Source organism: Pseudonaja textilis, chromosome Z, assembly GCF_049901715.1.
Source record: "Pseudonaja textilis isolate UNSWEBS1 chromosome Z, rPseTex1.2, whole genome shotgun sequence".
In the NCBI taxonomy this organism is placed as follows: Eukaryota; Metazoa; Chordata; class Lepidosauria; order Squamata; family Elapidae; genus Pseudonaja; species Pseudonaja textilis.
Genome location: NC_142008.1, coordinates 106,844,408 through 106,862,183, shown reverse-complemented (window position 1 = coordinate 106,862,183; position 17,776 = coordinate 106,844,408). Strand labels below are relative to the sequence as shown.

Sequence of the window (17,776 nt, the reverse complement as noted above, 5' to 3'; positions counted from 1 at the left end):
CCCCTCTGGTCCACAGAAAAACTTCTTTCCACGGAACCAGTCCCTAATGCCCAAAAGATTAGGGCCCGCTGCTGTAATACACCTATGTGTGATATGTCTGAAAAAAACTGATGATCAATTAGAGCTAAAAGCTGTTGCATTGAACCCAATCTTAACAAATTTAATGAACAATGGAATAGATATATTTCAATATATATTTCAATATATTTCAAGCAAACAAATGTATGAGTTGTGGGGTACCATTGTTGTGATTCAGGGAACCAGTGATGTAGCCTGTATTTGCATGGTTGGATGTGTGTGAAGGTGTGCTGTAGGTGGGAACATTAAACTTCACTCAGCAGCAGGTCTCTCTCTCTCTTTGCCAAAGAATTCCAACTCCTTTAAAACTGTATGAATAAAAATCCTAGCTATCTCTGGAAAAGCCATCACTCAGAAATTTTGCTATACTAATATCCAAGCATACATACATTTTTTATGTTTAAACAATGATTCTGATACTTTGAAACTCTATGTATTGTCTAAAAAGGGAGCGTGCATGCACCAACGTGACTACCATTCCTGTCCTATTGCTTTTTTTATTCGTATCCATTTCATGTATTCATAACCATGCTTATATACTTATATCTGTTATCTAATACTTGCTTGACTAATACATAAATAAATAAATAATAAAATTAATGCATAATCTTTCTGAAGTTAACGTTTTTAGCATTAAAGCTTTACAGTATGACGGAGTACGGCGTTACAAATACTGATGCAATTGTTCATTCGAGGTAATTAGGGACCAGATAAACACTTTGTCATGGGAGCAATTAACAACTGAAACAAATGCCCGATGCTTTCAGAATCTATGCATACTGATGTGTTCTTAATACCCGAATTCTTATCGCACCATGCCACTTCTGCGCCCACCCAAATCTGCGGCTCAACCACGCAGCCGCCTGACATCGAACTAGCACAGAAAGCGCTTCCTGTTGAGCCTCCAACAATATGTACCTTGCGGTCACGTGCCCCATAGCCAAGATGGCGAAAGGCTTGTATTTAAACTACAACTCCCAAGATGTTCTGAGTAGCCAATGGCAGAAGAGCGAAGAGGTGGGGTTGGCCGGCGTCGCGGGCTGTTAGTGTGAGCAAGGTAAAGGTTGGGTGTCCCGCGCCCCTAGCCATTAGGAGGGTGGAGGGGGTGCCCCTCCCCCCATAGCCCCGGGGAAGTTCTCCCATCACCCCCTCATTGCAACGAGGTTCGCGGCAAGGAAGAAAAAGGTCCAGGTGAGGAGAAAACTTAGAGCATTAGTGGGACATCAGGGGGAAAGGGAAAAAAGACGTCGCGAGGCCGAACGGCAGCGAAGGGGGAGGGGCGGCGGAGCTCGGTTCCTTAAAGGGAAGGCTTTAAAGGGGCATGTCACAAAAGGGGATTTTCTTACCCCGACAGAATATTCGCTTGTTCCCAAGGCGGTCGGGTAGAGAAATGGAGAAGGCAATTTTAATTACAGGGCGCTTCTTCATCTTACAATATTTGAGGCAATAGGACGGGCTGTAATTGAGAGAATTAAGTGAATGTGGAATTCCTTCTCATCTAGCGGTTCATAAGAGATTCATCTTTGAGCCACCATTCTCCAACTTGGTGCCCTTAGGATGGACTACAACTCCTATCAGTGCCCAACCTGCATTGTGGTATCTGCTGGAGGATGCAGGCTGAAGCCCAACACCTCTAATAGGCTCCAAATTGGAGTTGGCGTACACTAAACTGCTAAAGCTGGATTTCAGTACATTTGACAGCAGCACCTCATTCCTGGTGCCCTTAGATTCTTCTGTGGAGGATGCCGAAACTGGGGGAGAAAAGAGTGGCTTGACCTCTTCACAGCGTTATGAGGCTGAACATTGCTTAAAGTAAAGTGGAATCTATGCAAAATTTCAAAAACGACGGGAGAGAGAAATTAAACTCAAAGGGAAAATAAACCCTCTACTCACCCTGTAGCCCTTTTTCTGAGCTTCAGTTACAATTGGCTTCTAAAGTATTACATGAATGCTGGGAAATGGGACACTGGTTAAAGATTTTACATCTTCAAGAATCATATTTTATCTCTCTCTCTCTCTCTGTGGGATACCTGTGAAGGTGGTGAGTCACAAGTCCTATTATATCTCACTTTTGGCCAAACTTGGAAAGGCAACTGGGGCTGAAATGCAGATCTGGAGTCATAATTTCCCTATTTTATAATAATACAATCTCTCTCCTACCCCCCTCTCCCTCCCCCCTCTTGCGCACACACAGAGCGGGAGAGGGAGAGAGAGAGAGACAGAGAGATTGAGATTTAAATTAATGGTTTATTATATAATTGGGAAAATGTGGCTCCAGATCTGCATTTCATCCGTCAATTGCCTTTCCAAGTTTGGCCAAAAGTGAGATATAATAGGAATTGTGACTCACCACCATCACTTTGGTAGTATGAAATTCTCATCCATAATCTGAACTCTGGCTGCAAAGCATCTAGATTTGCCTCATTCCAACTCCTTCAATTTATCATGACTGCTCAGCACTAGTAGCCAGCTCTTTGTTTCTTTTTAGTTGCCTACCAATTGCTACAGATGAACAAGAGTTCATATCTGAGTAGTAATATCCTTTCTTGTCAGTTTTCCTTCCCTCAGATCCCTCTTTCAGCTCTAGTATTCTAGTGCCAATTAAAATATTGCACCTATTATATTTGAATATATTATTTTTGTTGTTATATTAAACACAGTTCCTGTTATTTCAGCCTGATATTCAAGTTTCAGAGATTATTTATGCAATGTACATGTGGATTAGCATTATTTTAATCCATTAATGGGCTGTTAGAATATGTTACAGTGTAATATATTTAGAATAAGTATTATAAGGTTGAGGATAGAAAATACCAGCTCTTCAGGCTGTTGCTGTAGCTGTATACCAGGGGTCTTCAAACTTGACAGCTTTAAGATTTGTGGACTTCAACTCCCAGAATTCCTCCACCAGTCATGTTAGCTCAGGAATTCTGGGAGTTGAAGTCCACACATCTTAAACTTACCAAGTTTGAAGACACTTGCTATATACATTGGTGCAACTCCTAGGTTACATGGTAATTGTTTGGAAAAATAATCCCAGTGTTAATATGTATCTTTGCTTCTTAACAACCAGGGCTAGGAATATATGTTATCTCCTTTTCTGGTCTCTTGGTTCTTGCCAGAAGCAGAGGGCTTCCTTGGAAGATGATGGTAGACAACATCAGTTCCCTAAACTTTGATAGTACTGCTTATTTACCTTATTTAAATTCTGGGGCAAAGTACATGGAGTGGGGGAAGATCACATAGAGAAAATTTTGTTTATATCTCAGATGTACAATCTGTTTTTTGATAGATGCATGCAACATATTGAATTGCAGATCAATTAGTGACATATTTTTCTGAATAGGTCTTGCTAACATGTTAGTGAAATTGTGACAAACAGGTAATACTGATTCTCTCCAGCAGGTGAAATCTGTGGCAATGGTGGGAGCTCAGCAGATAGAGATGCAGGCAGCAGCAGTGCCCTCAGTGGTCCCAACAGGTGGAGGTCCTGGTGGTGGCGGTGGTGATCATCAATATGAATGCTTAGAATGCGGCAAGGTGTTCAAATGGTCATCACGGCTCATCCATCACCAGCGGACTCACACAGGCGAGCGGCCTTATAAGTGCTCAGAATGCCCCAAGGCTTTCAAAGGTTCATCAGCCTTGCTGTATCACCAGCGTGGACACACGGGTGAGCGACCATATAAGTGTAGTGAATGTGGCAAGGCCTTTAAACGGTCATCCTTGCTTCAGATCCATCAGAGTGTACATACTGGTCTGCGTGCTTTTAAATGTGCTCATTGTGGCCAAGCCTTTAAGTGGTCTTCCCATTACCAATATCACCTGCGCCAACATACTGGAGAACGCCCCTATCCCTGTCCAGCATGTGATAAGGCCTTTAAGAACTCTTCTAGCTTGCGACGGCACCGCCACACACATACAGGTGAACGTCCTTATGTCTGCCCTATGTGCGGCAAAGCTTTCACTCAATCCACAAACCTACGACAGCATCAGCGAGTGCACACTGGTGAGAGACCCTATCGATGCCAGGACTGTGGTAAAGCTTTCACGCACTCATCTAATCTAGCACTGCATTGCCGATCAGCACACACTGCCCGCTCTGTTCACACCTGTGTTATTTGTAGTAAAGCTTTTGCATCTGAAACCTATTTGCAGCAGCACTTGGAGACTCATGCTGACGTTGCACCTCCAGCACAACTCTTCTTAGAGGAGCCAACCACCACGGTAGAGATGATGTTTCGATGTAGTATGTGCCATCTTACTTTTTCCTTGCAAGAGCAACTGCTAAGTCACCAAGAAACACACTTGGCTCCAATAGAGCCATTGCCTCTGCCAGAAATGCCATCACCATCAGTGCAGGAGGAGACGGCACCTGTAGTATCTCCCACACCCTCAGTATCTTGCTCAGTGTGTGGTAAAACTTTCAAGAGCGCAGCAGGTTTAGCAAGGCATCAGAGTCAACATTCATCAGATCGCACATACACGTGTGTGGTATGTGAGCGTTCCTTCCCTGCACTGGCCAGCTTATTAGGCCACCAGCGTTCACATCCTGCAGCTGAACAGAGACTGGAGGAAGCTGAAGTGACCTGCCCGGCACAGGCTGAGCCAGTGCCTACAACCACTGCAACACCACCTCCACCACCTGAGCGACCGTATGTGTGTGGAGAATGTGGAAAATCATTCAAGGGCTCCTCGGGGCTACGTTATCACCTCCGTGATCACACAGGGGAGCGCCCCTATGCTTGTAGTGAGTGTGGGAAGGCCTTCAAGCGCTCTTCGCTGCTGCGCATTCACCAGCGGGTGCATACAGGGCTGCGTGCCTTCACCTGCCCTACCTGTGGCATGGCATTCAAATGGGCCTCTCATTACCAATACCACTTACGCCAGCATACTGGAGAGCGACCATATGCCTGTCAGGATTGTGGGAAAGCTTTTAAGAACACCTCATGCCTCCGTCGGCACCAACAGCTGCATACGGGGGAACGTCCCTTTGCCTGCCAGACTTGTGGCAAAGCTTTCACTCAGACATCCAACCTCCGGCAACATCAGCGGGTACACACTGGTGAAAGGCCCTATTGCTGCCGAGACTGTGGCAAGGCATTCACTCACTCATCCAACTTAGCACTGCACCGACGCACCCACTCCCGGGAACGTCCCTTCCAGTGTCCAGTTTGTTGCAAGGCTTTTGTCATGGCATCTTACCTACAGCGTCATTTGCGTACCCATAACAGCAGTGAGGCAGCCAATCATCCAACTGCCTTGTCTGCTGCCACCCAGGAGGTACAAATTGTGCCCAACATGCAGGCCACTCTGAATGTTGAGCTAAGTGGCAACCCATCCCCAGCTCTTTCTTCCAACAGTCAAAGTTTCTTGCTAGTGCAGACAGCTCAGGGCTTGCAGCTCATTCCCAGTGTGCAGCAGCAGCAGCAGCAGCAACCACTTCTGCAAAGTTCACCCCCCAAATTCATTCTTTTGCCTAGTCCACAGATGGTAACGACTACACCTGTTGCTTCAACAACTTTTACCCTGGTGCCAAATACTTCCACTACTCCAAACAAACCTGTCATACTCCGTCAAAGTAAGGGAAAGAAGCCTGTGTCAGTACCTACCCCCGCACCACCAGTATCTAGCAACCAGAATATTATTTTAATGCCCAGTACCACTGGAGCCAATATGCAGCCTATCCCTAATGTACAAATCCAGAGGTCACCAGGACTGCAGACCAATGGACAGAATGTTATGGTGCTCCAGAGTTTACCGGATCAGCAGTTGGGCACAGTGCAGATACAATATATACCACCCAATCCATTAACAAGTGCTATCCAGATTCAAACTCTGCCTCAGCAAGTCCAAAACCTTTCCACTGCTCAGCAAAGTGGCACACTACAAATACAGACTTTGCCTACTGCCCAGCAATCTGGCACAATTCAGATCCAGGCTGTTCCTAACCCTCCACAGACTGGTCTTGTACAGATTCATAGTCTGCCTCTATCCCAGAACACTGTGCAAATCCAGGGTCTGTCCAATTATCCACCTGCTGGCACAGTGCATTTCCAAACACTTCAGCCTTCACAAAAGATGAATACTGTGCAATTTCAGGCTGTAACATCTTCCCAGCAGGTTGGGACCCTGCAGTTCCAAAATCTCCAGTCTTCCCAACAAGTAAACTCTCTTCAGATCCAGACTTTGACATCTTGTCAGCAGGCCAACTCTCTTCAGATTCAAAATTTGCCTCAGTCAAATCAGTCTGTGAACAGTGTTGAAATCCAAGGCCTTGCTCCTTCCCAACAGTTGGATAGTGCAAATCAGATCCAGGGGCTTATATCTTCCCAGGAAGGACAGCAGCTTCAGCCTCCAGAAGAGATGGCCAGTGTCCAACTTCAGACTCTGGGCTCAGCTCAAGCAATGAATGAGATTGGAACTGCTCTGCCTAGTTCACATGAGCTCTCTGAAGTGGACCTCCACCAGGAATCCAACATGGAAGAAGAAAACCTGATTGTTGTACAGAATTCTCCAGAAGAGGAACTGCTAGGGCCTGGAGGTGAGGTTGAGAACCTCGAGGGTGTGCAAGACATGCATATTGAGACTCTGCAGACTGAAGAAGGGATTCAAAATGTATTAGTGTTGAGGAGGGCAAGTGGAGAACAAACCCGTTGGTGTGTTCAGGAAGTAGAAAACATCCAGACTTTGCAGGAACTGCCTGGCCTCCAATTACATAGTACTGATGGTAGCTCAGGGACTGGGCAGAATCTGTTTATTATCCGCAATGCACAGGGTGAACAGACTCTCCAAGTACTAGAGAGTTTACCGACCCTGCAGGTAGGTAGTCCAGATAACAGTCAAGCTGCTGTTGAAAGCAGCAGTCCTCAAATGGTGCAGCTTTTACAAAACCCAGTTGCATCCCAAGGACTGCCTTCCATTCAGATTGTGCAAACAGTACCAAACATGCAACTTGTTCACACCTTCTAAAAAACAGCTTCTTCACATACTTGAACTGGAGTATTGGTCAGAAACAGTCTGATTTCTACAAAAAATAAGAATGGGGCAAAGAATAAGAATACATATACTATATTTGAGGTGGTCAACTCACCAAGTGAGTTCTGCTTGGATTCCTCGGGACAAATTTTCTTAAAAAATAACTGGGTTCAACTACTTGCCTGCTAATCCAAAGCATGTCCTTTGTTATTCTTCTGATCCTATATGGCCTGCCACTGCTGCTTCTATCCCTGCAGCCACAATAATCCTTGTGCCATGCCTCTCAGCATCCATATATATTGCACACAAGAAACTGCCAGCCCAGTCTTTTATTTTTACCCAAATCCATCCCTATATTTAAAACATTTTGTTCTAGCAAAAAAAAAAAGCGCCTAATTCAGGACTTCTACCCATTCTGTTAAACAGGAATGTGATTAATGGGTAGCTGATCTCTCCATTTCGCTTCTGTGGACCATGGACCATACTGCTGTGAAATAGCATAATCCTTTTGTAAAATAGGAAATTGGGGTCATTCAGGCTTGAGATTGCTTGATACTTATAGGAGACAGTTTTATGAGCTATTATAGATTGCATCATACAGCTACAATGGCTTTTATGGCTAATTCCTTCTGTTTCTATTATAGCCCTTTTATCATGTGTAGAAGTACATTTCTTCCTGAGTGGACCTTTTAGTTCCTGGTGCTAACAAACACAACAGAATCAAAGATCCTTGTGAGCTGAAATGAAAATAAAAGACTGCTTTGATGCAGATCATTATTCAGTTGTATTTTTTTAGTGTACCATCATACATACGCTGGATCACATTTATGATGCAATAATGTTAAATATTTCTGCAATACTTTTTTTAGTAATTTTTAAATATTTTATCTGTTACTGAGCTGGGGTAAGAAAATGTAAGGTAGGTTCTTCAGGGTTTCTGCCTTTAACTTGAGAAGCAGGTTGTGCATTAAACTACTGACTTAAGGCCTTTTTTAAAACGTGAAAACTTGAAGGGACAAGAAAGGATTAGGTGGTATTATTACTCTTGGCTTTCCCAGTTTCATGCTGCTTTATTCAGACATAGTACATATTGAATATAGCTACTACTAAAGTAGCATAGATAAAAGGTAACAAAATGAAGTTTCGGTAACATTCTTGAACAATTCAACAGGTTATCAAGCCTCTTGATATTCTATAAGAAGAAAGTTGCCCACCTCTGGGTAGACAGTAGGCTTGCAAAGCATGCCAGACTAAAATGTGTATAGCTAGTTTGTGATTCAAAATACTGACAAGCCATTGATTTAATTCTAGCTGAGCAACCAAGGAATATTGGGACATAAACAGCCAGAACTGGGCCAGATGAATAAGTACTATATCTTGGTAACTGGGTTTATAAATTAAATTAAGTCATAATATGATTTATTTACACCTTAGCTGTGAAAATCTAGTATTCAGTTGAAATTCTGCTCTTCAAACTAAACTAATACCAAAAGCAAATATCAGTAAATACATACATTAAAATTAGTACTAAAAGTTTTTTTTAAAATCTAGAAAGAAAGCCCAACGAAGTTTTGGAGGTAGTACATTGCAGCAAGGCAGAAGATGGTCAGCTCTTTCACCAGAAAAGCAAGGCTTTAACAATCAATAATCATTTTCTACCTTGTCTGTAGAGTTTAATAGCTTCATAAAGGAAGCAGGAAATCCAGAAGCAAACATACCTTACACATAAATAATTTTTAAGGTTTATACTCACACTTTAAATGAGAGATTTCATCACAAGTGTCATATGAGGACTAGCTCATTCACATGAGGGCTGCAATACTGAGGTTTTTTTCATGAATTGATAGTATATTAAGAATATTGTGGTTTCCTATATTTTATTATTCTTGATATGATCCTGGAAAAATGCATCATTCATATTAAGGACAATAACATCCAGAAAACCCATCTCACAAAACCTGCCCTAATCCTATTTTTTTGCTGAGCAAAATGATCTTCAATTTCATTTAGTCTTTTTTCATTCATTTTTCTTCTTGCCAGGTAAGATCCTTAATACCCAATTAATTAGCAAAAGAGTTTTTATATTGATATCTTCTTGCTTTCAGAATTGCCAACCCTTGAAATATTTTTTTTTGTTATCAAGGTAGGGGCTACATATGAGGCAATTGTGGAGGTCTAGTGGGTCAGAAGTTTTTTTCCCCTTAACATAAAGGTTATTTACAGGCCTAAGCAGAACTCTATCCAACTATAAAAAGAGTATACAAAGCTGTTTGGAAGACATAACAAATGTAAGGCCTCTCTTCTCAACATTTCCCAAGGCCTAGGAGAATAAACAGGTTTTCTAAACACAATGGTGGAAGCTACATGACTGGAGAACCATCATTTCAGGGAGCAGGCATTGCAATAGAGAAGGCATACTTCCTGGTTCCCATAATATAACATTGTTTAATGCAGTGTTTCTTAAAACTCTTTTTCCCCTCAGGATCCCTTCTCACTTTTAAAAATTTCAGATAACCCAAAAGAGCTTTTGTTTGTATTGGTTATATTTATTGAAGCTTACCATGTTAAAAATAAAAATTGATAACTTTGCTACCACTTCATACAATTCCTTGATGAGATTTTAATATTGCTTTATTTTTCAGCATCGGCTGCTAGCAATTTTAGTTTTGAGAAGACTATATTTTAAAAAAGCATTGGTTTAAGGGCCCAAAGCACACCCTCTTTGCCTGATCATACAAGGCAAACTTTAAAGCTGATCACGCACCTTGTATCACAAGCAAGCTGACTGGTAACTTTCAGCTTGTGAAGCAATAGGGTCATATGAGTGTGATACAACATTACCAACACTACCTGTGCTGCCAGATTCTATACCAGCTGTTGCTCCAAGATGGTCTTCAACAGCAGACTTATATAAAGAATATTACAATAAGCTCTAATGAGAGAGGGAATGACCAGGACATGAAAGATGTCCCAATCCAGGAAAAGTCACAACTGGCATATTAACATATATATGCAAAAGTTCCCCTTGACCACAGGTATTACCTGCTCTTTCAGAGAAGGTTGCAGTCTTGAGAAGGCCTGCAAGATTGCACAAGCAGCTCAAATAGAGAAGTGCAAATCCACTGAAAGTTGATGGAACATCTCTAGAATCAGGGGACCAAGTAAGCACAGCCATTTGATTTTGCCAGGATTGAACTTGTTCCTTTGCTTCAGGCAATCAGTAGAACTTTGGGCATTTAACTCAGCAGGTCAAGGATCAAGACTTATGAAGGGAATGTGAGAGTGATCTGCCTGTGACATCTATCAGTGTCACCTCATTGATCATTAAGATTAATTTGGCTGATCTGGCTGGTTATACAGCTGTACTCTTTTTCACAGCTTTGTGTACATTCCCCTTGACGTTGCATGCTTGATGGGAGAGGATGACAATCCCAGAGCAGAGTGAGAGATCTTCAGTCAAGGATTTACAATAGCTGAATTCCCCTATTAGATTTATGAAGATATCCAGTAGTTTCATGTAGATGTTAAACAGAAGACAACTAGAAAATGTACTCTTCTAAGAACAAAAGCCCAGACCTTTGATGAGCCATAGAACCAGTCCTCTGTCCCCCTGTACTTACTTTCAAAAATCAGTTGTAAGACAAAATTTCCGCCCTCATGAGGTTTGGGGCATTAAGCAGGCATTTAAATGTCCCTGCAATGTAGATTAATGTGATACAAGGGTTTCATAGGCATAAGTAAGGTTTAGTAACTTACTAACTATAAGACTTATTTATCACAGCCTTGCTGCCATAGTTGCTATTCATGTTACCATTTTGGCACAATGAATATCTGCACATAAAATCAAACCCATGATAATCTACCGTTTGCCTTCATGCATTCAGTATTTCCTCTCACCACAGGAGGGTGCATTCAGACCACCTATGTACTACATATAATGGATCCTGAAAATAAATTAACATTTTCAACAAGTAATATGTACATTGTATAATGAAGTGCAGACCAATTAACTATATAGTGGTTTGGTACTGGGAACCATCTTTTATTTTCAGCAACAGCTTTTAAACCACACTATTTTCAGAACAGCACTGATTTTGTTTTCAGGATTCCATTTAATATTAACATTAGCCAGCTGGATGCAAAGAAACTTATAGATCAAATACTGCCACCATGAGTACTTCAAATTGGTACACATTTTGTTTGTATTTATGCTATCTTCCAAGAATTTAAGGTGGCTTAGATGTGTAAGCCCTTCATTTTGTCCCACAGCTGAATCCTATGGGGTTGGTTGAACTCAAAATTATTGGCACAGCCACATAGTAAATTTCTGTGGGTTTGGTAGTTTTTGAAACTGGGGCTTGGTAAACTTATTATATAATTGGTCAACATATTTAAATGTGCAGCCATCTATATTCCAAGACAGGGGGAAGGTAAAATTTAAACTTGTATAAAATCCATTTTTAAGTCAGGTTAAACTATTAGTGACATACATGACTGAATCTAGGCACTTTGGTGGCCATGATATTGAAGTGGGCTGTCACGGCCATTCCCCTGGAAGTTTTTTTTTATTTTTAAAAAACACTCCTCTGTTCTAATCTGCAATTCTAAGATTTCTTGGTATGGTAGTTTCCCCCATTAGTAGTAAAAATTCTGCATTCTACATAGATCAAGGCTAGTTTTCTAGCTTATGTATGTAATTTGAAGATTTAGGCAAAAAAAATCCCTATATCATGTCAATCCCAAAGCGCCCCCCCCGCCCCATGTACGAACAACATAGGCTCCTCAGGGTTTACAGTATTTTTAATACTGCCATAAGATCCAGATAGGCAAAGGGCTAATGTATCGTTTTCTATGTATAGATTTACCTGTTGAATTTGTCTGCCGGGATTTGCACATAGGTGTATCTGTTAAATTCCTGTCAGGATTTACGCATCCAAGTTTTTTTTGTTTTTTGTTTGTTATACCATACAGAAAAGAAGGGGATCAGTCATCCCCCCCAAATTTCCTAAGTTTCCCGAAAAAGACCAAGGAAGAAAAAGAGCTGGGACATCTCTGCAACTCGACTGTCTTGGCATACCCAAAGGCCACATTAGTCCCGCTTAGCAACAGTAACTAAGGGCTGCGTAGGAAGGGATAGAGGGTCGAAGAAGAAAGAACGTAGCGCATGCGCATATTCATTGGAGCCTTGAGTCTGGGATGAGATTGAATTATAGGGCCTTTGGGTCAGGACTGTTTCCTATCCACCCCTCCCGTGCTTTTTGACGAAAAAGTGGAGAATGTAACAGTTATTGGAATATCCCATGCGCCTGTCTGCAGGGGAGAAGTCAGCCGTAGCCTGCAAACTGGGTGAGTCCATTGGGAACCGAGGGGGGACCGTAAAAGGCTTAACTGTAGTGAGTATGCTAGATAAGGTGCTTCTATTTTTTGTGAAGGGGCGTGGCTGAGGTAGCCCTCTTATGAAAGGGAGTGGGCTAGGCAAAATACAAGTGTTGAAGTTTTCCTGTTATAAATTTTATGAAGAAAACTTTATTGCTCGTTTGCATCTGATAAGCTGTTTTTGAATTCACTCTAAGAAAAATGATATTTGCAGTAGATGCAAAGCACTAAAACCCATCATTTCCTCAACAATCCCTTTCAGAACAATCTTTTGAAGTAAGGGACCCTGTATAACAAAAGAAAACAACGGAAGCCAGAAAAGAGCAGGTGGCCCAAAGCTAACCAGTGATTGTTGTGTGGATGCTTGTGTGTTTTTAGAAGGTGGGGAATTTTGGCCGGTTTGGGGATTGTCGTGTGTGCATGTTGAGTCTGGTCTCTGGGTTTTATGTGAATTTCATTGTACGTATACTGTGTATATATGTACAATGACAATAAAGAATCTGAAATTCAAATAATCATGCATCATACTGTAAACCACAATGTGTTTTACCTTAAAGTACAGTTGGGCATCCATCTATTGTGCTGTAATCAACAATCTCTGGTTTAGTCCTGTGCTGTATCAGTCTGTGATTTTATAATGAAATAGTTTGTGCTAATTGTTCTGTTTCAGGGTGATACTTATCACAGTTTTGTTCATAATTTAAAGAAGGCTGTGCATTATAGTGTAAAGTAGGAACAATTCTGAAGATATGATGAGACGTTCACCAACTGCTTATGTATATTTACCAAATTATATTTATTTTATATGGTGGATGTGGTGGAGGTACCCTTTTATGGAGTAGTCAGAGTTTGCCTTCTCTTGGACTTTTGATGAGTATTTATTTCCCCATTTAAGTAAAAGATTCTCTCCTACTGTAGTCTGAATTATTTTTCAGTCAATGTTTGAATTTTTCCCCCTTTTGAATTATTTTTCAGTCAATGTTTGAATTTTTTTTCCTTTTAGATGTCAGTTGCTAACAATATGCCTACCTTGGACCAGGGACAGCTGTTAATCAGGGAAATGAGAGAGGATGAAGCCCCCATTGTTTTGGAACTTCTGAAGGTGAGATGGAGGAGAAACATGGATCTAGCTACATCAGTTCTCCTGCTTTTCTTTTGAGAAGTTTCTGTATGTTAATCCACGTTTAACATTTTTTTCAGAAGATATCTTCAACAAGTTTGTAACACTTGCATTTGGGCTCTGAAAGTTTCATGGGTTCAACTGTTATCAAATACATAGGAGAAGTCTAATTGTATTTTCGGGTCTAGTCTTGGAGAGTCCCAAATCTGTCCAGATTATTTTCTGGAATTTTTCAGTTAAAGTTTTAACAGCATAAAAATTTTCTTACAAGATATCATTCCTTTTGCTTTTGACTTTTTCTTGTAACATGAAAGTAATAGGTAGGATTTTAATTAGTGGGAAATGATTTGTGACAATATGATCATGTGGTTTTGAATGCTAGGAGAGAACCAAGAATATCTGAATTCATATCATTACTGTAGGATAAAGCTCACTGGTTGATTTTGAACAGGTCCAGGCAAGAGTATGATAGCTCTCTGAGACAGGGTAGAAACCGTTATGTATGCCTGATAATTTATCTTTCATTTGAGTTCCTCTAAACTCTGAGGACTTTTTATGTTCTTCTATTTCTCTCCTACCAGGATGGATTCAAGGATACAGAAAACCGCTTGATACTTTATGTGCTGACACGGCCTCTAGCCTTATTACTGATGGCAGTTGTGAGCAGTGGTCTACGCTTCTTCCTGAACTCCTTTGTAGTGGCCCTTGTGCTGCCAGTACTCCTCACTGTGGTGGCTCTGAAACTTCTACTATGGCGCTCACCAGACCTTAAACACTTGCATGCCTATTATAGTGCAAGCCATCGTGGGTTGTGGGTTGCTGTTTATGATGATGATGATGTGTGTGGCTGTGTGGCTTTGGAGCCTCTTAATAGAGAGCCACACACTGCTGAGCTCAAGCGATTGGCTGTCAGCCGATGGTACAGGCGCTCTGGTGTGGGTCGGTGCCTCCTTCATTTTCTAGAGGCACAGGCTCGTGCACGGGGCTTCAAATTACTGGTGGCCCAGGTCTCTGTGGTGGCTAAAGCTGCTGTTGGTCTCTTTGAGAACACTGGCTATAGTTTGAGTGGTGGGCGCCCATGGTTGGGTTACACTGTTCAACAAGAGTTCATCAAAGAACTTTAGAACTGCATCTACTAGTTTGGTACAAAGTTGTTAGACAAGATAGCATGTTTTTGAATGTTGTTGTTCTTGAACAAATAAAACACAGAGTTTCAGAAACAGGCTCTAGCTAAAACAAAGCATTCCAGTTTCTAAGCAGTAATTTACTATTAACAACGAAGTGTGGCTGCAAAGCAAATCAGGATAAAGGATTATTTGTGCCTTCTTCCCCGTCTGGTATAGTAATCAAACTGTCATTTGGGATTTCTGTTCCACATTATTCACTGATGTTAGAAACAGGAATTGAGGCTCATTTCCTGTGTGCTTTTTTGGGGTCAGAGTAACTTCAAATTTTTTACAAAGTTGAAGAGCAAATTCTAACAATTGAGAAAATTTGTGCACATGTGTGTTTGTGAATATGCATACATATACCCAGAGGATTGTGTGTGTATGTAGACGTGCACATATTTTCTCAATGTATATACACAACAAACACATGCACAAATTTTTTCACACACACGCACGCACACACACACACAGAATATACCAACAGTCAGGTCCCATAGAATATTACATAAATTACATAAATTGTTCAACTTGCTTGCCTTTTTTTCTAAACCCTTTCTTACTTGAGGCATGACTTTTGAACACTCCTAAATATTGTAAAATTTTCCTTGGGAGGAAAAAACTGAAACATAGAGATTGGCTTATAGGGCCTGATGTTTGCAACATCCTTTGTATATATATATATATGCTTCTCTATGAATTCACTTCATATAACAGAAGGTCATCAGAAAATTATTGTTCAAGTAGCCTTTCAGAATACATAGATGAGGAATTTATATGACAAATTCATATCTCACCTGCCTGAATGCATAGGGCTTGTCTGGCTTTTACTAGGTTATTGTGTATTTTCTTTGCAAATTATTGATCAGGAGAGTAAATTCCCAGCAGTTCAGTTTCTTACATGAGTTAAGGAAATATGTTAAGCATTTTGTAGTCCCTTGATGCCATACAACAATGATAAATCTAATCATTTGCATTCACTACTTAATGTATTTTCATTCATTCCCTCTCTTCTGTCAGCTGGTAGTGAATTTATGGCCAAGTTTTCTAAATCTGTATTTGCATGTTTAGGTTGGAATATATTCTCTGACCCTAGTTCTTAGGGTCAGAGAAATTAAGTGGTGCATTCTCTAGCCAATTAAAGTTTCACTTTTATTTTATAAATTCAGTAAAATTGATTTAAGAAAAGAGAAACATTTTTAAGATGAGATTTTAGAAGTTCTTTTATACATTCTGATAAAATATATTTCAGCTATATTGGGGGAATTGAACATGATCCCTGTAGTTCAGATTAGTTTAAATTGTGCACATAAAATGGTTGAACTACTATAGGATGAGGATGTGAATAGTATTGTTGGAAATCATGAATCTAAGAGCATAGAGGTATGCTCCTGTCATGGAAACTAGTTTAAATCATATATGTTCATATAATTTGAGTTTTCACAGAATTTGGAGATAATAAAAACTGGCTTGAGGTCATTTTTTAAAATGATACGTGTTAAACATATGTAATTCATGTTGCATATCCCTTCTTCATCTAGTGTCTTTTGAAGAAAAACTGGTGAGTGGAATTTTATACGTAGAAATGTAACTGGATAAGAAACACAGTATCGGACACAAAAGGATTAAGAGAACACACATTTGAATAGTCTTTAAAAGCTTATTTTTTCTTAGGACAAGCTAATAAATGTTCTGGCATTCATGTGCATGTAACATAGTTCAGTGCACAAATTAGCAAACAACCCAGACTCAGTTTGGTTCTACATTGTCATTTTTCTGACACTCAAGCTGGGTTGACTACCAATCTATTTAGGGCTTTATTAGCCTAGGCAGGAAGTTGATTTTAGAAATTCTTGCCTATATTCTGGTTCACAAATGTATCTTCCTCCAGATGTTTTAACCAAAAGAATTCAAAAAATGAATGAATCATTGTCTGTACCCAACTTCCATCATACTGAACTAGATTTCCAAACTCATTAGATATACATCACAAAAGTATTCAGTGGAATGAAAATTTTTTATGATCAATCCAAATGCTTTGTATATACATTTTATTTTCTTTTTTCTTGCTAGATTTTTTCCTGCAGGTGCAGTCTGCATTTTTATGATCAATATTGATCTGTTGGTTTCAAGAAAAGTTAACTGGCTTGCCGTCTGAGCCTGACATCATGGGCTAAGGGAGACTGACTGGTTCAAAGTCACTTAGGCCAGCTTTCATGCCTAAAGCAGAACTATAATTCAGAGTCTCCTGGTTTCTAATCAGGAGCTTTAACCATCGGCTCAAACTGATTCTGCACATACACACTCAGTGAAATATTGTGACTGGGGGTAGAGGTGATGTCTTTTAATTTGAAGTACCCCATCATTAGGAATGCAGCGTACAAAGATGTGTTACATCTGTGACAGCCAAGTTATTGGAAACTGAGTTATAGTTGTTGGGATCAACATGTCTTGCCTTTATTACGGTAGTGACTTAAGGGGTGGCAATTTATTTTTTATAATAGGAGAAAAACATCAAACCTATTCACCATGTTAGGAAACATACAGAGATCAAGAGAAAAAGTCAGATATAAGAATACTAGACATGGATCCTCTTACCCAATATTTCTATATACTTGGTTTTCCCTTTATGCTCTAACCAGATGCTCTGTTCTCATTGGAATCTACTTTGTACTGATGGAAATTTTGCCTTTTAAAAATATTGATAAACTCTTAACTCTCGCTAGTCCCCAATTCTCACCCCATAAATCCACGTGGGAGTTAGCAACAACTGTGGAATCTTCTATTTTCATTATTTCTCATTCTATCTAGTCTGCTTTAATTTGATGCACTATATTTTTAATGCTAGTCCTCACTATATTTTTGAAAAGGCTTGTCTGTATTTTTGATAGATGTGAATAAAAGTCAGGTATAATGTTGCAGAAATGTGATTTGTGAATTACTGAGAGTAACTTGCTTACAAATTGCTTACATGCTGATTCAGGATCAAGTCCAAACAAAAATCTTAAAGGATAAATAGAAATTGGGTTCAGAGGCAAAGCTGATTAAGATATGAGAG

At 40.3% G+C, this 17,776-nt stretch overlaps 1 protein-coding gene across 5 annotated transcripts; it reads left to right on the top strand.

Annotated features, from left to right (window-relative positions):
- Positions 1 to 1,083: 1,083 nt before the first annotated feature.
- On the top strand, positions 1,084 to 14,772 carry ZNF628 (zinc finger protein 628). Of its 5 annotated transcripts, XM_087915451.1 has the most exons (4): positions 1,110 to 1,269; positions 3,481 to 6,900; positions 13,436 to 13,534; positions 14,134 to 14,772. In XM_087915451.1, the coding sequence occupies exons 2-4, from the start codon at positions 3,499 to 3,501 to the stop codon at positions 14,674 to 14,676; spliced, it is 4,044 nt and encodes a 1,347-aa protein (XP_087771577.1). In that variant the 5' UTR covers positions 1,110 to 1,269; positions 3,481 to 3,498; the 3' UTR covers positions 14,677 to 14,772. The 5 variants fall into 5 exon arrangements, with proteins under 5 accessions (XP_026575062.1, XP_087771577.1, XP_087771576.1 ...); XM_087915450.1 differs by lacking the exon at positions 3,481 to 6,900; XM_026719282.2 differs by lacking the exons at positions 1,110 to 1,269; positions 3,481 to 6,900 and adding an exon at positions 12,025 to 12,402.
- The last annotated feature ends 3,004 nt before the right edge of the window (positions 14,773 to 17,776 follow it).

What these genes read in the sequence shown, in the direction of transcription:
- ZNF628 (XM_087915451.1), top strand. Translation starts at nt 3,499, where the DNA reads ATGGTGGGAGCTCAGCAGATAGAGATGCAGGCAGCAGCAGTGCCCTCA. An exon ending in AGAGTTTACCGACCCTGCAG is followed by an intron (nt 6,901 to 13,435) that starts GTAGGTAGTCCA and finishes TTTTCCTTTTAG; the next exon opens with ATGTCAGTTGCTAACAATAT. An exon ending in TTGTTTTGGAACTTCTGAAG is followed by an intron (nt 13,535 to 14,133) that starts GTGAGATGGAGG and finishes CTCTCCTACCAG; the next exon opens with GATGGATTCAAGGATACAGA.